The following is a 24,648-nucleotide window of genomic DNA, read 5'->3' as shown; positions in this document are numbered from 1 at the left end:
GGGAGGTGTCCCTGCTGACTGCAGGAGGTTGGACAAGATGACCTCTGAGGGTCCCTTTCAAACCAAAGCAATCTGTGAGTTGCCAAAATCCCAGATATAAAAATGAACACTTCTATCCAGCTCACAGGCCACTGTCAGGATGGAGAAGGCAATGACTTTAGGATAGCAGCACCTGGAGGTAGAACTGAACCTGCATTAACCAAAATCCACAGAGCTTCATTGCAGGAATTATTTAGACAGATTTTTAACTGAAGTGTAACAGTTATGACAACCAAGAAACTTGGCTACAGTCATTTAAAGGTTAGAGGCACAAAATTTAAAGAAGAAAGAAGACATGGGAAGGAACAACCTCTACGCACGCTACCGAGTTTCTGACATGGCAAAGAAAAAACAAAGCCTAACAACTGACGTCTACAGTAAAATAGAGTGAGCCTGGTCCTGAACAACCATTAAAAATGACTAACAGCTTCTGCAGTTTGAAGGCACTCGCTGTTGTTCCCATGACAGAAACATTTACTAGGATTATTAGAAACATCTTGGTACAGCCATGGCACATGCTCTCATTTAAAGTGTTAGCAGACTTCTGCAAGTTCCACCCAGCTCAGATCTGCTGCTGATGACCAAGAAGAGTAAAAGATCTCAGGCAGAATGAGACAAAGGCCATGTCATGCTACCCCATGTGCTCAAAGAGAATTTTTAGCAGAAGGCTCCTCTGCGCACAGGGACTAATACAGCCCAAAGGCAAAACATGGACCATGGAGATCTCAAGAATATGATTTTCTGCATCAAGCTGCATCCCTGAAGACAAATCAAATATTTGAGTGTTTAAGTAATGAGATGAAATGCCACCAACCCTCCTCATCCACAGAGGGTGCACAACAGCAGAGCTGCCATGTCCATGAGATGGGGAAGCCAGACAGAGCAGCGGGAAGATGCAGTGCTGGGCTGACCTTTCACGGGGGGTAGCTCGGAGAATGGGCTGGGAAACTGCAGTTTGGAGATCATGCAAACCTAAGGGTATCCAAACAAACTCTTTGCAATTACAAGCGGAGAAAAAGGAGCTCCAGCTATCAGCAAAACATGCTGAAATCTCCTCATTAACGTCTCAAGGTTAAAGATCACTTTCTGCAGAAAACTCCAGTGCTTCCAGTAGCCAAATGGAGAATAAGACAATTTAGACTACAGTGGGAGTTGTTAGTGAAATCACTCAGATAATGACCAAACAAGGGGACAATAAAACAGAACATCTGCTGTTCTCAGGGGGCTGACAGACCAGCAGACGTCTTTAAGTCACTGTCTTTACTACAAAGAAATTCTAACACTATATTCCCTCCTTTTTTAAAACCACATCTAACAAGCTGCAGGAGTAATGCCTGCTTGAAGCCCAGGCCAAGCTGACCATGCCTGCCTGCCTTTCCATGCACTTTACAAAGTTCTCTTCTGGATATGGAGAAAATTTTCTTGGTAAAACTTTAGCAACATCTTCCCCCTCACCCTCCCCTCCTCTTCCCCTCCCATTTATTTTTTCTCTCCTCCCTTTTACAGCCATGGAAGAATGTGGTTACACTTCACTCTTAATTACACACCTCGCACTTTCTTTTTCATTTCATATTGCCAAGGCTGAAGAGAGTAAAACATTATTCCTAAAAGTTCAAACCTAAGAATAAGCAAATAGACCTTCAGCTGAAGTTCAAAAAAGAAATCTCACTACATGGAAGGCAGTTGATGAATTTTTGGATCAATGACTTTTCATGCTGGCAGTTGCCAACTTTCAGTGTAATTTGTGATTGGTTCTAGCTCAGAGATTCAGATCATCTTTCTTAGTGGAGAAACAGCTTTAGCCAGAACTAACAGAAGATTTTACTGAAATACTATGGTATGTACTTCATGCCAGAATCTGTCAGATTCCCAGCAGCTAACTTTTCCAAGCTGTCTCCACACCACAGGCCTCCTTCCTTGTATCATCGTGGAATGTGCTACAACAATTCCAAATATCCACATGTAGAAAGGGGACATGAGTTGGTCAGATTCTCTAAATTACAATGATCATTAGTCATTTTATAATAGTAAGGAGTTTTCATTCTCTTTCATCCTTCAAAGCAGATTCATATGGTATTTATTGTTCTGCAGCCCAAAATGTATTAATACACTGAAGTGAGAAAAGAAGGGGACAGACAGCAGATACTACTTGGTCCTTTTCCATGAGCGTGAATAGAGGCTGTTGCTTGAACATGAGGAATCTCAATAGATTCAAAGGAAAATCAAGAGCCTAGGAGAGGTTATGTAGCAAAGCCCTGCAAGTAGTTATTTGGATAAGAGAATTCTGAAAAAACAGAAAAATGCTGTTACAACTCATCTGGCAACCCAACACCTCCTTGTGCACCTGAAGCCAGTTATGTGCCTTTTGCTACTCCTACACATACCTTGCTCTCTCCAGGGCCTCACTGCAGAAAAGTAACAAGCTGAAAATACCTCCACTGAGGACAGACAAAAGAAAAACCAGGCAGTTCCTGCAGTCCAGGCAAGGCCATGGCCAGGGCTGCCTGCACATGAGCTGGTGGACAAAGACACTTCTCTGAGTGCCACGCACCCAGGCACAGCCCCTGCAGTGCCAAGACTAATGACCTCAGTCAGACACACTGAACGGTTCACCTATCCGTCCACATGGAGATGCAAAGGAGTGGGATCAGTAACTAAATTGCATTTTGAGGCCACAGTCAGAATGTAAGGAACATCTATGGGCTTTCCCTATCCAGCTTGTAGCTGCCTGTCTGCAAGATGCTGCTGCTAAACCAAAAAGAATATTCACTCTAATCATGCTTTTTAGCTTAAGTCCTCCACAAAGGCTCTGTGAAATGCAATTTGGATATTTTTCACTCCTCAAAAGGAAGAGCAACCACTAAAAGAAAGTCATAGGAAAGCCATGGAGTTATTTCTTCAACTCACCTGAGAGGAATGGGTTTTAGAGAACACATCTTAGTACCATCATTTTTACCTTACATTAGAAAGTTTTCTGGTATTTATATCTCCCAGTATATTGATTCTCAATCCATTCATCCTTATGTGGTGTGTACACAGCACCTGGACATTCACAGAACAAACACGGGGATGACGTACAAATGACTCTGGGTAGAATATCCATAGGCTCTCACAGATCAACTTCCCTGCAGCGTGCAGCAAGCAGTCAATGCACTTCTAGTGGGAAACTTCCTCTGCTTATTGAAGGGCTTAGCTCAAAATCTAAACGTTAACTCTAAGAAATGGTTCGTACATGTTTTGCCACAGTACACTGGTTTTACATCAAATAAGGTGCTTCTAACTAAAACCTACTTCACTGTTTAATACAAGTAGCAATCTTGAATTTCACATAAGAGGAGAAAAATAGCTTAGCATGGGTTAGCTACCCATGTTTATGCAAGCTCTGAAGGCAGAGTCCTTTAACACCTATATGAGAACTCACCTTATCTAGATTTTATTGCCTCTTGGCATACAACCATCATAGACCTCTTTGTGTGACTAGTACAGCAACTGTAGTGTAAGGCAGATGGAAATAAACCAAAGTGGTATGTTTGCTCCCTCTGAGATTACCAAAACCATTTGTGTAAAGCAAGGTTGCTCTCGTGTTCCTCAGAAGCAGTTGGGTTATCTCAAATACGACTACCGGACTAAAAACATTGGTCAAGTGTAATCGCTTTTACTCTTGCCATGTAGCTAGAGAGAAAAGCACTTAAACATCTCTGAGAGCCTTGCTGCTCCTCTTCAGCAGCAGCACCTCAGTAGCTTCCTTGAGAAGAATGGGAATCAAAACCACCTACACTTATTCAGATATCCACACTCCTCACTCCTGGCTGACACAGGCACAGTGTTGGGACACTGATCTTCTCAGCCTGCTGACTTCAGGAAACAGGCGTAGAAAGAATTCAAGAGAGAGAGAGATGATGAAGCTCTCATCACACCCACAGCCCACAGGTAGGTACTTAACATACTCCACTGAGTCAGTGAATCATGCTGTCACAGACATCTCTATCAGTCACTCCAACATCCCTTTTTGACCACAGAAGGTTTGGAGCTCTTGTCCCTGCACATACTTTGTTCTTAGGAAGTCCTGCAATGCAGCCAGAGAGCACAGAAAGCCACCTTTGCAGTAAGTGGCACTTGAGAACCCCACTCCTGAGAGGTTTTAACAATTTTGTTTTCCTTTCAATTTACAGCAGAGGAAAAGGGAAGACATGGAGAGCATATGCTTTGAATTACATTCTTGAGGGACTCACCTGGAAACGACTACAGAAATAAAAGCATAATCTACAAAACACACTATTAAGTCTTCAACAGAATATACTTGTGCAGATCTTACTTTCCAGAAAAAAACAGCCTCCCTGGACACAGACTGGAGGAAAAAAGTCTTTGCACGAAAAAAACAAACACAAAATTTAGTGCATCAAAACTCGCTTAGCAGCATGGGGCTGAAAAACATTTCCTACTGCTTTGCTACACAGCAATTTGCTCACCTAGCCTCTCCAAACAGCAATCTAATGTCAGTGTGAGGACAGCAAGAAGGAAAATTGCTGCCTAAAGTGGCAGGTTTGTTGTTGTTTCAAAATTCTAAAGAGTTCACTGGAAACTTCTGAAAGGAGCATCTCCAATTCCCTGAAATTACTGATAATCGGCCAAGTGAATGGAGAACAATTATGAAGAAAATTGAATGCTTCCAAATGCCAATTTGCTGCACATCCTGAATTAATATTGCATAAGCATTTTTAGTGTCTGGCTGTAAAAGCAAAGGAATAAAAATCTAGGCCCACAGGCATCACTGCATGGCTTTCCTCACAGGATTTCCTATCACCATCATCATTTCTGCATTTTGTAATCATGCTTAGGAATTTATGTGGTGGCTTACAGCTATTTTTCCTATTTAAAAAATATCTATTTTAGTTCTTTCAAAAAAAAAAAAAAACAAACCAAATCACCTATTGTGCTAGTTTGAAGCAGGGCAGAATGTTTTGGTGAGAAGAACTAGATTATAGGCTGTGAAAGGAAAACAAGGGTGATGTCTACTTTCCTCAGAAGTCTCGCTAAGGAGTTTGGAAAGAAGAAATGAAAACATCAGATAACACTCTCGACATTTTCTCTCACTCTCGCTTGGGATGCTGACAGAGCTGCATCTCTCTAACACACCCTCCACTCACCTTTGCTTCTTAACCTCTTGGACGAACCTCTATTCTTCCTTGGGACTGGGGTAAGGTTGAGAGGGGTAGGGGGAAGGTGCAGGGGTGGTTGAGAGCCCCTCCTGGGGGCTAAGGTTTCTGGGAGGGCTGTTGTGTTCCTGTATTACCTTTTACCTTGTATATTTCTGTATACAACTATAGATACTGTAAATATCTGCTTGTATATTGTGCTGCTGTAAATAAATAGCTTCATATACATTCCCAGAGCTGGCTGAGTCTAGTCTGGGTGATTTCTAAAGTGTGGGGGGCGGGGAACACCCAAACCATCACACCTATAAGGTAAACCGCCTTCTGCATTGAAGCTTTGACAATGAGCAGTCAGGCCACAGCAGCATGAAGCCAGAGATAGAAGCTATCTTTTCCTGCTAATTTGGTCAGGTCAGATTTGAAGCTGCTGTTACAAAATACAGTCTCAGGAATTTTTTATGGTACAGCCACAGCAGCAGTTGGCCATGAAGTACAGTAAAGAGGATAAATACTCTGGGAAGAAAAGGACTCAAGACATCCATCTTTCTGCTGAGCCAACACAGATCGCTTTCTGCTAAAGGGCCAGGAAAGTGTGAAAAATTAGTGTGGGATTTTTATCAGCCTGTTTCCTGGGTAGCAGCCCAGCTGCCAGCCAGTCCTGCAGGACAATGAGACCAGTCCAAGCCATGGTGATAGAACCAGGTGCTGCTGTCCATCCTCCTTATTCTACAGTAAGGAGACGCATCAAAAAACATAGGCAGAAAAAAATTTAAGCACCTCTTCATCTTTTTATCTTAAAATACATATACACAAAAAACAAAGCACACAAAAACCCAATCCACACTCTCCATCTGCAAACAAAACAAGATATAAATGAAGAAGCAATCAAGCTGCTGAAAAGTTTGCCAGAGAAAAGGCAGTAAGGCCGGGGAAAGGACAGGGGTGGGACAGCTACAGAAGCAGCTGAAGGGACATCATGAACAGGGAGAGTGCAGCTGGAAAAACTGCACCAAAAATAAAGTGTTAAGAAAACAAAGCCAGAAGAATGTTAAATGAGAAGAGCACAAGTCCAGGGATGCAAGGAATCATTCACAACACGTGCTGCAGCACTACAGCAAGACTCCAAACAAGCCTCATAACTCAAATCCTGAAGACACCCTGTGATCATCCTGTCAAACACCTATATAAGCCCAGGTACACTGCACAATAATGTCTGCATTTAGTCTTTTAACTTCTGTTGGAAATACAGAAAAATATTGACTTTAATTTCAAGACTTCAGGAGCCAGAGAATCCATCAAAGCCCCAGGACTGTCATTTTTAAAGCTCTGCAATTCAGTGAATGTCTTCTACATCTGAGACATCCACAGTTTGTGTTTCAGGAAAGGTAATTCAAAATGTCATCATGCACTTATACAAATCTAAGATTACACACAATACCATTTTTCATTTTGTGATTAACACTTGAGAAATAACAAAAGTGTAATCATATGGGATTATCCTTTCAAGTCTCTAACTATTTTTTTCCTTCCAGCTTCTGGCACAGACTAAGTCTCAGATTCTACAGATAGTTTTACAAAGAAAAGAGAGAGAGGGTGGCAGAAAGCAGAAGGAGTGAGGGCAGCAGAAAACAGAAAGAGGGAGAGCCTCAGAAACCTCCTTATTACTCTCTTCATAATCATATATTATTTACATGGCTCCTAGGGTAATTGTTTATATGGCAAAGTAGCATCAAGGAAACAGTTACGCATTTTATTTGTCTCCAGAGAGGTAAGCATTCCCTGCCACTAGCTTCTCTTTATTTCCTTCTGTTCTGATTCTTTGTTCTTGAATTCTTCATGCCCTCCCTTTCCCTTCCTCCTCCTGTTTCTGATCACAGGCAGACAGATATAAAGTGGTTGCCCCCTTTCTAAAATTTCCATGAGGCATCAAGTTAACCCAGCTGAACCAAGTTCTCAACCTGGAAGTCCACAAATAGAACCAGAAGGAAGGAGCATGAAGTCACAGCTAACCTCCTCTCAAGTCAAAGCCTCATCCCCATCACACATGCTGAGCATCTCACATTCTGCAGCTTGATAACTGCAGACAGAAAGCACAGAGCATGTGAAGAACCTTTTTCAGCAGCCTCACTTTTGCATTTCCTCACTTTTTACTGTTAAAAATGACCCTCCAGGTGTCTTAATGCAAATGACAGAAAAAAACAGCAGAGGGGGAAAAAATCAAGTAAGAAAATACAGAATAAGCAATTTATATTGCATGGCAAGTCACACAAAAGAAGGAAAAAATACAGCTATGACTAAAATGAAACAATTACATTTACCTTGGCTGCTCAAGGTGAAATCCAAGTTCTAAATAGAGCACATTACCTATGAGTGAAAACCACCATCCATCTTCCTAAAACTATGGTTTTATGATCAAGAGCTTTCTCCAAAGGAAACCCAAGCAAATGTCATACTTTCTTTACATGCCCCATATGCCACTCAAGTGTACAAATACACAACAAGAAAAAAAGAGAGAGAGAAGTGAAAAGTCAAGTACAATTTCCTTTGAAAAGCCAATGCTTTTGACACAGCATAGGACACATTAATGGGTTTAATTAGATACTCAACTTATTAAATCCTACAATGCATGTGGAATGAAAGGTCTTCCTCCCAGAGAGGCCTGAAACTCTGTTCCTTTCTGAGGAATTCCAAGCTATGTCCCCATCTTATCTGCTTTCATGGAACACTGAAAATCTCTTGTCCTAGGACTCAAGACATCTGCCAGCTCCGGGAGGCATAAAGCAGAGAAAACACACAACATCGATTCACAAGGACTCGGTGTCTGTTAACACAACTGGATTTGCAGCAAACCCGTGAAAGCACATGTACTCAGAGAATAAGTAAAACATCTGGGGCAGTCTGGATGAGGGCAGGGGGAAATACAAACCCATCACATCACAACAAATTAAAATACTTGGTTAAAAAATTTTCACTCTTAGTAAAAGATTCCAACTTTGAAAACAAGAAATGGAAATGAAAGGAGCAAAATCCTATCCCTGCGAGAATCCAGAAACTGATGCTGCTACACAGCACATACAGCACAGCACAAATTGCTCAGTATGAGTGAAACTGATGTACTGCCTTCAGGGCTTGAGAAGTAATTTAATATTCAGTTCAGCCCATAATAGGAATCCCATGCAAATAAATCACATCCACAAAATAGTTCTGGTAAAAACACAGAGAGGAGCAAGGCTGGAGAAGCTTGCACGTCCCCAGCAGTCACAGCAGGTAAAGGGCACAGAAACACTGGTGTTACTGTGATGCCCCCATCACACAGACATTAAGATCATGAAAGAAAATCATAGAATCATAAAATGGTTTAGGTTGGAGGGGGCCTCAAAGATCATCCAGTTCCAACCCCCACCATAGGCAGGGACACCTCCCACTAAAACAGGTCGCTCAAGGCCTCATCCAATCCAGCCTTGAACACCTCCAAGGAGGAAGCAGCCACAACCTCCAGTGTCTCACACCCTCACTGGAAAGAATTTCTTCCCAACACCCAGTTTCAATCTGCCCTCATCCTGTCATTACAAGACCTTGTCAATAGTCCCTCCCCAGCTTTCCTGTAGCCCACTTCAGATACTGGAAGGCCACTCCAAGGTCTCTTCAAAGTCTTCTCTTCTCCAGGCTGCAAAGCCCTGACTCTCATAGACTGTCCTTATAACAGAGCTGCTCCAGCTCTCTAAGCATCTTTGTGGCCTCCTCTGGACTGGCTCCAACAGTTCCATGTCCTTCTTGTGTTGAGGGCTCCAAAACTATACACAGTACTGCAGGTGGGGTCTCACAAGAGCAGATGTAATATAAAAGCACAAATCAGTTCACACATTCACACACTGTGCTCACCTGTGAGCTCACCCCGCTGGGCATGCACCCAGGTGGCCACATGTCACCACAAGAAGAGCATGGGGTCTCACTCTGGCAAAACATCCACTGCCCTGAGCCCTGCTGCCCTGCCTCAGGAGCCAGCACATACTCCCCAGCACCAGTGCCCTGCGGCAGACCCACTGCCTGCACCGTCAGCGATTCCAGCTGCTCACTTCCAGTGCTGCCGAGGACACATCTCAAACACGCACTTCTGTGGAACTCTCATCTTCCATGGCCTTTCTGGACTTGGTGCCACCACAATGCACTGCTGTACAGATGAAAGGTCACAGGACCAGCTCTTCAGCTAACACAGGAAATCCACAGTCCAAGCTGCAATAAGCAAGTATCTCTGCATATCCACAGCTGCAGCTTCACCAAAGCTTTTACACCCTTCCCTTTTTGGGGGACTATACTTCTGAAACACAGCTGTTTTCCCCTCTCTCCTTCCACTGCTGCTAACTGCTTTGCCATCTCTCTTCTCTCTGCACCTCCTGCAGACACTTCTGCTCGCCAGAAAGGCAATGAGCTGGCGGAGACCAGGAACCCTCTCCCCAAGCCCTCAGATACATGTCCCACAGCCCCAGTCACCGTTGAAGCAGAAACCAGCGGTACTACCTCAGTACAAGCAGTAACTGCAAACAGATTTCCCCCTGCTCTCACAGACGCAAACTGTGAGAACACTTCTTTTACTGGAACGCTCTAAGCAACGAGGCAAAGAGCTACGGGAACACAAGATTACGGGAACAATTTGCCCCCTTATGTTTCTCTACTTTAAAGGTGAACTCAAACCAGAGGTAAAGGTAAATCATCTGCATGTACAACACTCATAGAAAGATTGCCTACTTTGTCAAGCTAGAGCTGCAACTTTATTCATTCACTCAAGGGCTATTTCTCAAAGATAAATGTCACACAGCTCATTGGAAAAAGCAGTCCTATCGTTTTTTCACCGCTGTGCTCCCAGTAGGCCCTTCATTTTTATTTATTTTGCCATGAGTCAAGAGCTCAACTAAAATTTTAAATAAAACATGAAGAGGCTTCACTATGAAAGACCCTTCAGATGGAAATCATCGGGAAACTCAGGCAGCGCTTGACCTAAAATCCCTCTGTCTTCTAATGAAGGACTTTAAACATCAGAGCTTAAAATGAGTTCGAATAGAAGAAAGCTTTCATATGCAGAAAACATTTCTCAGGTTTTGGTTCCAAAAAGCCTAAAAGCAGAGAGATCAAGAGAGGATTTACCAAAAATCAGTGAAAGATTAATTTGTATATTGTACAGGGCTGGTTAACAAGGCACGTGGGTCCACTCTCTGCCTTGTCAGAAACCAGTGAACATGATTTTATTCTTTCTCATCTACAAAAAAATGACCTGTTAAGCTTTTCCACAAATGTTATTCCATTTGGAACAGTCTCAGCTGTGTTGTTCACCATTTTTCTGCCTGCAAACCTGCAAAGGCAGAGACTTTAATAGCATATGTTTGAAGGATGGCTTCTTTCTCCAACCACAGGCTGAGCATGCATACAGGGAGGGAGCTTTCCACTCCCAAGCCCATGGGGAGTTGGAGTGCCCTGCACAACAGTAAGGGCAGGATGGCCATAACATGCAGGCACTGCACAGTACATGAGGGAATGGGGTACAAAGGCACTCAACTGCACAGAGCAGTAAATCCAGTTGAGGTGCTTCAGTAGTCAGTAATTTCATCTTATGCTTGTTCCCTCCGATTTAGGCCAGCTTTTTCAGTGCCACATGGCATGTACTGTTAAGCTTCAAGGTTTTGAGAAGGCATCCAAGAAGCACAGCTACTTCTTTGCAGATGTTTGCCAGTTCAGGAGCAGTACCACATAAAGTGACTAGATACCAGTGTCAGACCCAAAGGAGATGACACTGTTGGTTTAAACGCAAAGCCGCGTGAAAGCTTCTCAGACTCAACTTTACTCTGACAAAAACTCACATGGGACTATATGCATTCATGACATACAGTCCAGAACCCAAATACACTTCCCCAAGCATAAATATGCCTGTTTAGGAACTTCTTCATGCATGACATATTATCTACAACCCCTATATTGACGGTGCCTCCATGACAGGGTAACCTCAAGTATTTAGGTCAGATTTAGAACCTGAAGTCTGTTGACTCAAACCTCATCCATTGTGCCTGCTTTGAATCATCTATCACCCAGCAACTGCCAAGAGTCCCAGTTTTACTTCCAGCTGTGAACAATGCTGTACAGATTGCTAAATCAAATCCAACCCCTCAGGATAAGGTTTTAATCGCTGATCAAAGTTTGCTCTAAGAAGCCTAGTGCCCAACTCCTGTGAAATCTCCAGAAGCTAACACAATAGCTTGGTACTGCTCTCTTTGTACAGCACTTTGCTGTATGCATCCAAGTAGTAGTACAAATATTTTATCTTAACACAAGAACCAATTCTGCTGTTTTTTCTAAACTCCTCATGGTTCCCAACTGCCTTCCTACATACACAACCACTTCCATTTTCTCTAAATCCAGAAATGTTGACATAATTAATTACCTAAATCTGTAATGGAGGCAAGCAACACAGGCCTGGAACACAGCCTGAGTTCACATTCACCTTCAATCCCACACAGCCAAGCTCTGGCATCAGCCTGGGTGGTGAAAGGTTCCACAATTAGGTGACTGCTGTGTCACCAAGGAGAAGCCTCGTCTACCCCTGCCAGTGTCATGAGGGGGTGATGAGCATGCCCTGCCTGCAGACCAGTCAGCGACACAGACCCAAGTCATGCCGGAAGGAGAGCAGGTGAGGAGCTCATGCCTCAGCTCTGCTCAGATCAAGTTCGCAGGCTCAAGATAGGTTTGTCACCTCCACCGCATGCAGTGCTATTGAGGGCCAAATGCTCTAAATAAAAGCTCTTCTAAGCAGATATGCTTGATTCTCACATGAAATGCTTCATGTGACCCTAACATGAACCCACAGCATTTCTAAAGTTGGAGCTCATCTTTCTCACACAACTCATCTAAGATTTACAGCAAGAGATGGGTGGGAGAAAGAACAAATTTTATCTTCTTAGAAGTATGAAATAAGGCAATAAATTTTTGGAAAGTTATTTCTCATTCACTCTCTTTATTTCTGCATCATCTTGCAGTCTCTTTCAGTGCATAAGAGAGTAAATACAAGCCAAACTAAAAAACAAGCCTATTCAACTAGCAGCCATCTGTCCCTGCTCCATCCCCCTCAAAAGAACACATCAAAAGACAGGGAATTTAAAGCAACTTTTTCCTAGTAATCACTAAAAGAGATGCCTGTCTGAAAAAGAGGATGTCAGCCTATGGGCTGCAAATGCAGTGAAGAAGGAAGCAAGATCTCTTGAGAGTCAAGACCAAAAGCAAGCAACAATGCTGTCATTGAAATACAAATGCAGCCTGATTAAGGATGTACTTTAAGGAAAATACCTTACAGCCCTGGGCTTAGAGTCAAGAACATCCATAAGCCGGGCTAGTGGGGAGTGATGACACACACTAGCTCCTGCAGTCAAGACAGGGTGGCACAGGGCCCCCTGCACCACAAAATCCTTCTCATAGGATCATCTCACTTAGGACCAAGCAAATACTTCAGTACCTCTGACAAACTCTGCATCTTCTCCTGACAGCAAACTGTCTGCAAGCAGTTTTTGTTAGTAGTCCACTGACAGGAGACCACTGCTGTTGCCTCAAAGCAAAAAAACTTCACCAGGATAGCCACTACTTTTGCAGCCTGGTGGCTGTGGATATTAAGGGTGCCTTGAAGCATACCCCATTGTATGGGTATGTACCTACAAATCTGTACCTACAAATACTGCACAAGGCTTTTAGGGACTGTTAAACACAGTGTAGCATGCACACACCTCCATAAAAGTGAAGAATTTTACTAGGTGGTTGTCTGCACCATGAAAAGATATCCCCTACTCATTTCAAATTTATGTTCCCTTGCCTTCATTGTGTTTACAAGGAAATAATCAAAAAATAGACTAAATAATGAAAAAAACAGAGGAGTAATCAATAAATTATCTATTGAAAGAGCTATTACACTCCTTGATGATACACATGTGATGGCAAACTCTTTTCAACAAACAAATAGCCTCATCATAACGGGATTAAAACCATGATGTCACAGTACAACAGAACTGAGCAGCTATGTTGCAATGGTAGATTGCATCTTATTTTTGTTCTCTTAAGGAGAAAGTTACCTTTCATTTAAAGAAGGAGAAAATAACACTAGCAACAACATTACCACTACATGTTCATATTGAAACAGAATACAGCTGTGACTTCTGTGTTAACTTCTTGCTGAAGTGATCATTAAATCTATTTAAGATGTCCATTTTAGACTAATAACCAAACCGGACTTCTTAAACTAGTCAAATTCAGTACTTCACATCTTCATAACCATTTCTTATTAACTCTCTTATGCTACATTCTGTAGCTATGGTACATGATGCCACCAGGTATGGCATTTTTATTACTCCCCATTATCAGTACTGTAAGATAGAAGCCCTCACCATATGGAACAACATCTTGAAGTGCCCCGTGATTACTTGGGTTTCCTCTAGAGAATCCAGTAAGTTCTAAAAATTCTTTACTTTATTGGTTTCATAGATTTTTTTCAGTCCTCCTAGAAGCTACAGTATTTTGCTTGATATACTGAGAAGATTGAAGATATTAAAGGTTAATGCAGAAACTTAAGCAGTTTAGAATCCATTTGTTTTTACAAATGTGTCACGGCCTCATCAAAAACACATGGTTTTTAAACTGCTCAACAAGCCCAAATTAACAGCAGAGCTCTATGCTTGGAGAAAACACCAAATGGAGATCACTCAAATCAGAACTGTGCTGCAGAAAGAACAAATTTAGCCTCATGGAAGAAAGCAGCACCTGGTACTGATTTTTTGATTCAGTAACTCTGGCTTTAAAACAATCACATCCTTGATAGAGCTACAGGGATAAATGCGATAAGAATTCCTGAACAGCAAGAGCAGCAGAAGGTGAGGAAACAGACTTGGGTAAATCTTCTCATGTTCCAATGCATGAGAAACCTTCCTTATTCAGCTGCCAACTACTTGGTACAAGCCTCAGTTGCAGGTTCTTTTCAGATTATCCAGGAAACATCTGAGAAACTGGCAAGGAAGTAAAAGCGGGAATGATAGGAAATCTTTTGGATTTTGTTCACCAGACCACACTGGAATAGGAGGCACCTGAGCACCAGCTGGTCATTGATGAAAGTTCCTGCCCAAGAAGGCTCACCATGGAAAGCCGATGCAGCCCAAAGCTTGGTGGAGCTAGTGGCAAAGCTGCCAGTGACTTCAGCAGGCATTGCCCGTAAAGCCATCATCTGTCGTGACAAATGTGGATAATGTTCTCTATAGTTTGTAAGCAACTATTAGCTTCATCTGATAAGCTCCAAACATCTGGGGTATGACGAACTCATCTTACTCCTCCTCCTTCTAATCTCTTGCTTCCGCAGTTCTTCGGCATTTGAAAATTACTTTATTTCCATATATAAAGCTGACTCACAGCTGAAGAAGGAGTCAAAGAGATACAAAGAAGAAGGGAAGTTTTTAATGGCCATATGTGGGAAAGAGCAATGAAATCGTCATCAGCTCTGAAATGAGCAAATACGCAGGTCCTCTGCCAACACACTAACATGTGTGAGCAGTGCTCCAGGCCTTTAAACAAAGGCACTTAAAAAACATTAACAAATTAATTTCTAGAAACTGAATTCGGGACTCTGGACAAGTACTTTCATCAGTCACTGAAGTGCCACATTTAAAGCAACAATTTTGAAGTGTCTGAAACTCCCTCACTTATTTATGTGCTCACACCTTTAACTGGGGGATTTAGCATTGGCTTTTCTGAACGTGCCAACTGTGAGGTGCTAAAAAGAAACCCCACACAGATTTACAATGGACACAAGAAGTGGCTCACTCACGGTCACTACCCAACCAACGGCTTTGGAAGAGAACAGATCTGCCATCACCAACCTGCTGCCTTCCTGCCCAGCAGTACGCAGAACACAACTGAGATGCTTCCACAAAGGCTTCCTTGTTACAGAAGTTGTAAACACATTTTGTAGGCCTACAGGTAACAAACCCCAACTTTTTACCAGGAAATGCCAACTGCCCTTCAGTTAGCAGACACAGAGAAATTCTACCTTTTCTTAACTAAATACAGCAGACCTTCCAATGCTTGGTTATGACCTCCCAAGCATCTTCTTATTGTTGTTCTCATTCAACTCTCTCCAACTTGTTTACAAGCCCGGCATCACTAGCCACTCCAGCAGAGGTCTTCCTGCTCTCCATGCACACCAGCACTTGCCTTTCTACTTCTGATGTGAGAGCCCAATGTCCAGACACACTACAATAAAGCTCTATATTCCTCTTCTTGCCTTATCATGTGCTTACCTACTCACTAGCACTGCCTTAAAAATTACTTGTTCCTGTCTAGATGCAGTGACTACGCACATCTCCCTGATTGCAAACCAGTTTATAAATCTATAAAATGAATGCTGAACTGAGATTTTGATACCCAAAGTGCTTCAAACTCCACCCTATTTTTTTACTGCATACTCTATATACCAGCTCAGAGATTATAACACTCAAAACAGTCCTAAAACTAAGAAAGACCTCAGGGACCGTTCTTGATATATCCTACTAATTTATCCTACACTCCTCAGAAAGCAGAGACAGATCCACAAATTTGAAGGCATGCAAGTCTGCAATCTTCAACATATCAACTGATGCTCAGTGAAAGTCTGCAGGCACGCTCTGTGAGTGAAAAAAACTTCTGCTCATTGCAGAGTAAGAACGCACAGGCACAAAGGGAACATCAGAGCAACAAGCCATGCAGCTCACTGAACAAAGATGTGAAGATGCACCTTTGCACTTTCAATGTATCTGCAGGGCCAGCTACACACTTGTTTCATAATATTCTCATCTAGGCGTCTTTTTTTTCTCCCATAGACTACTTGTGTGACCAGAATATGAAACTGATGTTTAAAGTCCTACTAAAACATAAGATACAGATCACTTGAGCAAATGTATCACTGGAGTGCACCACTTCCATCCAGATCTTGGTAATTGCTTAGGCTCTCTGGCTGGTGTTTCAGGGAGATGCTCATACACACCAGCCTTTAGGAGAACCTTACGATTATCTCATATCTCATTTTTTAAAAACTGATGCATCTAGCAAAGACATGCTGAAAACAAAAGCAGAAGTCTTGCAAAGGGCAGGGCCAGTGGATCTGAGTCACAGAGTCACAAACTAAAACAATACTAAACCACGATGGGCAGCTGTATGAGCACAGCATGCTCATGCAACTGTCTGCTAGGTATTTCAGTATCAACATCATTTGCTTCCACAAAGAATACCTTCACAAAGCAAACAACTTCAAATTTATTAATTGTACTTGCAGTCACTGAATTACGCAGGAACTTCAGAGGGTCTACGAGATCTCTGGAGGTCATTTGGTCCAGCCTGCTCAACACAGAACAGGGCCGGATAGATCAGGTTTCACATGGCCATATTCAAAGTTCTGTTCACCTCCAAGGAGAGATGGCACAACTTCTCTGAGGAGCCTTGTCCTATTCTCAAGATGAGAACTGTTCTCCTAATATCGAACTGGCATTTTTCTTGTTTCAACTTGTGGTTCTAACCTCCAGCAATGATGTACCCATGTAAAAAGAGTCTGGCTTCATCCTCTCCACACCCTCCCCTTAAAGAGCTGAAGAAAGATCACCCAGACCATTTATTCCTCTCTACTCTGGGCCACAATTTTAATTTTTTTTTTCAATTGGTCCTCTAAACCTCTCAACATATTTCCCAAAAATTGTCATCTATTAAAAACTCTTTTTAACTGTAACAGTTGAAACATTCAAGAAGATTTAGAGGTCTGTTCCAACCTGGTTGATTTTATGATTCTACGATACACTGAGAGCAAGAACTAAGGCCACCCTTAGTTACTTACAGAGCTAAATAACTTGAAAGGACAACTAGAGAGAGAGATGACCCTTTTCACAATGTCTCCTGTAGCTGGCAAGGGATTTTATTTACAATATATTTAAATGCAGTACTGGGAAACAAACAACTTGGTTCGCAGGCAGTGCACCCACTGCTGAACTGTCACCACCTGACATCCTGTCTTATCTGCCAAATTGCTCATTAGGTTTGGCAATTTTCACCTGCGCCTCCAGTTTATATTTCAGCAGGGAATAAACATCAGTCTGCTTTAACAATCTTCTGCAGTGAGCTTCCAGCCTCTTCTCAGAAAGGACACAGACACACACAAAAAATGCCTTGGAAAAAAAAATACAGCTCAGTCGAACTACAGCAGGAGGAGTTTGACTTGGGTAACAGAAAAGCAGCAAAAGAGAAGAGCTAGATAAGAAACATAAATCAATCAACTGCTTGCACCAAATTGTGTTTTCAAGTTGCAAAACAACATAGCGGGTATGAACCAGCCGCACTTAGATGGGAATATTCAATTTGATGCAGCCCTCACCATGTGCCAAGTACAGGCTATGCTTGTGCATGGGAAAAGAGGGAATCCAGATGAATATTACTTCTCCAGCTGGACTTGATCTAGCTAACCTTTCCCTGGCTGGGAGAGGAGCGATGGCGCGATCTATAAACAAACAAAAGGGGTAGCATGGCAACCAGAACAGAGAGAGGAAAATCTCAGCAGGCCCTTAAGCCCCGGGCTCGGGCAGAGCCGGCTGGGTGCCTCTCGGGTGCAGGTGAGCGGTGGCAGAACGGCACAGAGCTGCGCGCCTGCGAGCGAGGCGCTGAGACACAGAGCCCAGCCTGCGAGCAAAAAGCACCCGAGATGTAAAACAAAATGTCTCGAACGCTATAAACCTATTTCAGATGGAATACTGTTTTTCATTTGTTAGAAGTAAAATATTCATCGCCAACCCTGCAATTAGCTAGAAAATTACAATAATTACAGCAATTTTGTATCCCATCTCCAATCCAATTAATAGATATATGACCTTGTCAACATGTAATAATCAGGATCTGCATCTACCACAAAACTGGATGGGTTTTATTTGCTGAATAGAACTTACACAGTAAGAAGATAATTATTTGAAATACTGAGAATACCATTTGTATGCTATGCTTCACTTCACAAGTTATAAAGGAAACACAATAGGGATATTATTTCCATTTTCGATGTATATTTAAATGAAATTCTTGAAATAGGTATGTTTAATATGATAACATTACTGGCCTGGGATTCTAAGTCTGTGGTTTGGAACATTTGAAAAATGAAATATGTCTAATTGTCAACGCAAAAGAAAGGAATTAAGTAGATAAGAGAACAACTCTGATTTGTGATAACATATTTATGACAAATTGTTTCCCCCTTTTTACTTCTGCTTGCTCTCATAAAAAGTGGCCAAAGAACTGTAGCTCTTACCAATGGTTTTAAAAGTCTTCTGCACTTCTATAGACTTTGTATTGTAGAGTCTCAAAGCACTTTTTGGTGCCATCAGTGAACTAGTTAAGTATTCCAAGTGTTTTCCAGAATGACACTGAAGATAAGTGAGCTGTCCAGTAAATCACTGGATTTTATCTGCACTGTATGATTTTGATGCTCTAACATCAATGTACTGTATAATATACCAGATAATCACACTAAGGAGAAAATGTGTATGTATTTGCCTGCTCTACATCCCCCGAAGGTGAGAACCCAGGAGGACAGCTTTTTGGCTGGAAATCAAGACACGCATTTAGCTGTGGCATACCCTAGTGACAGCGGAATGGAAGGGTGCTGAAATTCCAGGATACTTTATTCTGGCATTAATCCTTTCCCTAATTTAATTCTGTGTTGCAATGAAGCATAGTTATAGCTTGACACGTAAGTCTAGGTAAGCTAACTGTTAAGTGATGTCCCCTTAATTTTAGAAGGAACACTCTGGTATAAAACCCTTCAAACTTAATAGAGAGTAACTTTGCCATTTACATTTTACCTGGTCACTTAAATACAGATTTCATCCATTAAAAGAACACCTACAGGAAAGTAACTCCTTGGGAATAACAATAACTACTTAAAAGACAGTACCTGTAGAATATCAAAGTATTGACTGATACTACCTTCTGAGAATTCTCTAGACTGGAGTCACTACATCAAAAGTTGGGTGAGCAAACTGATAGCTGCTGCACATGGAAGGGCACAATGTTTTATTCATAACTGTTTTGCCTGTATGGTATTTTTAACAACAATGAAAATTAAAGAGTAATTTTCACTGTCTGATTTTTCTTCTAAATAAGCTACAATAGTCCAAGATTCTGGCTGAGCAAAAAATATGATGCATAATTCCCTGCTTCATGGCTTTGCAACAGATGTTCCCCAGGTTGAAATAAACAAAATTAAGAGATGTTCCTGGCTATGGTTTTGGGTTTTTTTAAGATATGTCTTTTCTCAACTCAGTAACTGCACATAGCAGCAGCTGTTTTCATGGAAAGGTGACAAGCACAACCTAGCAGCATTGATGGGTTCAGCAGAACATGTTCCTATCTTCAGCTTCTTTTTACCCTTTTCTTCATAAAAAGAGTAAAACTGGCAAAGTGGAAATTACACAGTGCACCACCTGCATTTGGGACTTCTGCTGTGACTTTCAGTGTAAGAACAATTTTAAGCTGGCAGCACAGGAGTTTATTACTCCTAAAAGCAGTTTATAAATGATTCATTGTAACTGAGAGCTCTGTTTACTAGCACGCAACAAGCTTTTACTCAGGTGCTCAATTCTGAGCAGCTTTTGATAAGGACAGAGAAACAAATCATTTTCCAGTAGCACGAATGGGCACCAGCACTTGGCATTCTCAAAAATCAAAATGAAACACATCAAGACACAGAGAACATTTACTTACTTGCACGAAGGACTGAAGGGGTGACCTCAATTTCACTTGTTGCTTGGTAAGGCTGAAAGGCCGACGCTGCATTGGAGCCAAGCTCACTACCAAAAATCTCTGGGCTTTGTGTGCCTGTCGAACTGGCACTGGTGCCATCACCTCCGTGGTGTGGGTCTTGCTCATCAAACACGGCCACGAGCTGCAAATGACAATTTAATCTTCTGTTAAAAGAGTAAAACTTTCCAAACCAGCAAAGTGTCATTGTAGATCAGCGCTTCATCACTTCTTCCCGCCACAGAGCACGGAATGCCTAGCAGCAGAGACTCGGATCAATGCCTAGATCACAACATCATCAGCCCAAGCAAAGGCAGCTGTTAATGGGATGGTACCAAGGGTCAGAAGCACTGATGGGACAGGAAACCAATCACTAAAAGCCACAGCACCAAGTCAGGAAAGGAAGGGTCACATCATCCTCCTCATCTAACTCACTGAGTGCTGCTCAATGCCTGTGCACTGGAATTTATCACCTGTATTTTGGTACCTCTCTATCCATCATTGCTGAAATCAGGAGCAAGCCGACAATTTTACAGACTAAAATCTTGCAACAAGAAATTGTATTAATACATATTAAAAGCTCCAAACAAAATACAGACACCCAAAGCCTCACAATCACTACAATTTTTAATCGATCTGTCACCTACGAGTTTATCATCTATAAATAGGATTTAAGTTGTAGGCTTCCTTTGCAACATTTCTTCTACTTTATGGAGATACTTCTGTATTTGTTTGCAGTCAGCTTCTCCAAGATAAACCCAAGAACTCAAACACAATTTGAGACTTGGCCAAGTTGTTCGTTTATTAAAGATTTACTAAATCTGTGTTCACCCTTGCACAGGAAATAGGAAAAAACATCACAGTAGTTTTTGCAAACCTGAGATATTTTTTCCCACCTATAGATAAATGTTTTTATTTGCAACAAATCATTTATCCCAGTTTCTCTTTGGTGACCTACTGAACAGGAAAAGGCCAGCTCTTACACACATTTGATTTTGGAACTTAATTTTCAAGATGGGTAAAAAAGTTTTATGGATAATAGCATTCTGCAGCCTATAAATTAACCTATAATGTAATATTTGAGAGACATTTCCAGGGAAGCATTACATTCTCCTGCCCAAATTGGTAGGGTAAATGGAGCAAATCAACTTAAACCTAAGCTGATCTCTGCAAATTGTTTATTTTGTTAGAACAACACTTTGTATAAGCTAAAGGTAATTTTCTCTTTTCTTAAGGGTATATGACATGATCTCATTCTACAGATTTTAATATTACTCAAATTTCGCTTCTACAAGCATCACTAAAATGATATCAAACCACAACCGTAAGTCTAAGTGGAAACCGTGGGGGAATTCAGCTTCTGAAAGTACTTTCAGGTATTAACTGCTTTCGACAAGTAGTTTTGAGATGGCAATGAGAGTAAGCAAACTTCTGCCAGTAATTCCAAATTTAGGGTCTGGCATGAAAAAAAAGAGAAAAAACAACATACTGGTAAGAGGTAAAATGCCCCAGATGTCACCAGTGAGTATGTGAAAGGAAAGCCAGGCCGCAGATGCAGACAGCTAGACCATGTTTTTACCATATAATTACTCTATGCTTGAGAAATCTATGCACAAGAGAGATGTGACAACACCTAAAATGCCAGCAGATCAAAACTATTGGAAATGTAGTTTTCTAACAGCTTGTAAAATACCAATGCTTGCAAAAGCTGAGGCCCCCTTCTCAAAAGAAGCACACTTTGCTCCTAATACATGTACTACTTCTAACAAGCTAATTACCAGTCTTCCAGCAACTGAAAGAAATTAATCCACAAGTGCAAATGTGCAAGGTATTAGAACAAAACACAAACAATACGTTGAGAAGTTCCAGCCAAGAAAGAGCAAATCTTTTTCTCCTTTGCATGGCATATATCAAGATAACCTTCCAAATTCCATTCTGTTCCTTTGAGGCTGGTTGAAAAATATTACTGAACTCATGCTGCTGCAAGTATTTTATATATATTATATATAGGTACAAAGCTATGTGCATATAAATCTCTCCATCTATGCTCCACTCTAAGCTGCCTCCAGCTTTTTGCCTATTCCAGACAGTCTATAACCTACAAATTCAGAATGTCTGAAAACAAATGTTTCTCATTTCAGGCTTATGGCTTTTGATCTTAGGTATTTTCACAAGTATTCGCTGTTTTGACAGCATCAAACCTTCAAAAGGCTTCAGTTCCCTTAAAAAGCCTACCACGTTGTAACATTTCTGCATACAACACTTGAAGAAATAGAAGCCATGCCAGTCTGCTCCAAATCTAATTAGTGTTAGGAGCACAGGTTAGGAAGTTCGTTGTAAAACAGTGTCACAAAGCTACACACAGGCTTCATCATGAGCTGGAAAATCTTTGGGACCGGAAGACTTAATGTGAATAAACAACACTGGGTCTTGATTTCCAGAGCTTGCTATGTCACACTGTGGGTGAGAATCTCCTAGGCACAGCCAAAACATCTTCTACTCTATTCTGACATCAAGCATTCATTTCTGATTATTTTTTCCAACACTACTTTAATCAAGGGAACTTCTTTAAGGAGTAGAATTATGGATGCTTGTACCTCTGAATGCCCCAAAATCACACCACAACTACCATTTAATTTAATCCTTTTTGCTAGATAGAGGCAGCTTCATCAAGTAAATGGCTTACAAAGAAATCATAGAATCAGAGAACCGTTTATGTTGGAAGGGATCTCAGAGGTCATCTACTCCAACCTCCCTATCATGGGCAGGAACTCCTCTCAACTAGATTTGGCTGCTCAAGGCTTTGAAGACCCATGGGGAGGAGATATCCCCAGCCTCCCTGGGCAACCTATTACCAAATCACACTACCCTTGTACTGAAGAACTTCTTCCTAAGACCCAATCTATATCTACTCCCCCTCGGTTTCAAATTATTTCTTCCTGTCCTACTGCTGAACACCCTCATAAGAAGTTCCTCTCCAGCCTTCCTGTAGGATGCCTTCAGGTATTAGAAAGCAGCTCTAAAAAAATATTCTACAACCTGAAATGTCAAAGCCACTTTACTGAGACTCCTGTGGATACGGAGTAGCAGGAAGGCATTCCAGCAGATCACCGCGTTCAGCTTTTGCAGTGCATCTGACTGGCTTCCTGCAGCAACACGTCACTCAGAATGAAACACACTCCAACCTCCAGTTCTTTCTGAAAGAGATCCCAGAATGAGCTTTACTATTGCTCTGAGACTCCAGGCATCATACTAACCAGGTTATATTTACTTAAAGAAATAAAAAGCAAGAGGAGTGATTTGTTTTAATATTGACATAGCAGAAGCAGTCTGCATTCCAACATTCATTATTGCAATTTCCGTCTATCCTAAGGTAATTAAAAATTAGTAAACACATATGCAGTCTTAATTAATAGACTGCATTAAGTACTTGAATGTTAATTAACTGGATTAAAAAGCTATTTGTATCAGCAAGGGTTGTTCACATTTTCATTAAGGGCTAAGACCATATAAAACAATCCCTCCCTATCAGCCGCTACAATCAGGTCATCCTTGGGCACAAACCCACAAAAGCAGAAATCCTCCACTTCACAGAAACTCACAATGCTAGAAACCTTCACTGTGTTTTTCCTCCCATTACAACAAGATCAACAAAAAATAAAAAAATCACTTGAATTTTGCATGTTCTTAAGCATCTGTCCAAAGTTTGTTAACTCTTTTGTAACACTTATTCATGAATCTGATGCTGGCTCATTTGTAGGCACCAGTAATGGTTTCAGGCTTTCGTAACACCAGTTAGAATTAGAGCTTTAGTCTCATGCTAGATCGACAAAAAAAGATCCTCTGGTTTCCACACCCTCTGGTCCCCACGTCCTATGGTCTACATCACATCTTCTGCACCTCCTATCCACTCTTTTTGACACAGTTAAACTGAAATAACTTAGTTTTTCAATGACTGAGAGCCATTTTAAGTATCTGGTTTCTTCTCCACAGAAGGCTGCAGCCAGGTGGCAGTTGGTCTCTTCTCCCAGGCAACCAAGGACAGAACAAGAGGACACGGACTCAAACTGTGCCAGGACAGGTTTAGGCTGGACATTAGAAGTTCTACACAGAAAGAGAGACCGGCATTAGAATGGGATGTCTGGGAAGGTGGTGGAGTCAATTTAAGAGAAGGCTGGATGAGGCACTGAATGTCATGGTTTAGTTAATCAGAAGGGTTAGGTGATAGGCTGGACTCGATGATCCTAGAGGTCTTTTCCAGCCTGGTTAATTCTGTGAAGGACACTTAAAATTCCATGAAGGCCATATCAGATCAATTATCAACAATCAATTGCCCCATAGCTGATCTGTTAAGCAGCCAGGAGCATCTCGATTCCCTTGGCTGAATCATGCACTTCCCCTCCTGGCCCATACAACTTCCAGATGTGATCTTCCCTTCCACAGCTGCTATGGTCTTCTGGCACTTAGGCTGCACATCCCCTCCTGCAGGATGGCCACCGCGCACAAAGCTGCCTTTCACACAAGCTCTTCTGTTTCTGCTGCCAGCAGAATAGAGAGCACAGCCCTCCTGAGGCAGCTCCGAGTGACAGAGCAGCTCAGCACCAACTTCTGATGAGGCACTCATGAGGGCAAGGATTCT

General features: G+C 41.8%; 1 protein-coding gene across 17 annotated transcripts in view; it reads right to left on the bottom strand.

The window, feature by feature from the left end:
* Positions 1–24,648, bottom strand: part of PARD3 (par-3 family cell polarity regulator) — a 456,724-nt gene that overhangs the window by 305,958 nt on the left and 126,118 nt on the right. For all 17 annotated transcript variants that reach the window (XM_064162604.1, XM_064162595.1, XM_064162587.1 and 14 more), the window contains exon 3: positions 19,974–20,154. In XM_064162604.1, coding sequence (XP_064018674.1) covers positions 19,974–20,154 — 181 coding nt within the window. The remainder of the gene's footprint in view (positions 1–19,973; positions 20,155–24,648) is intronic.

Source organism: Pogoniulus pusillus, chromosome 23 (genome assembly GCF_015220805.1).
Source record: "Pogoniulus pusillus isolate bPogPus1 chromosome 23, bPogPus1.pri, whole genome shotgun sequence".
NCBI lineage: Eukaryota > Metazoa > Chordata > Aves > Piciformes > Lybiidae > Pogoniulus > Pogoniulus pusillus.
This window is presented reverse-complemented; position numbering and strand designations above follow the sequence as displayed.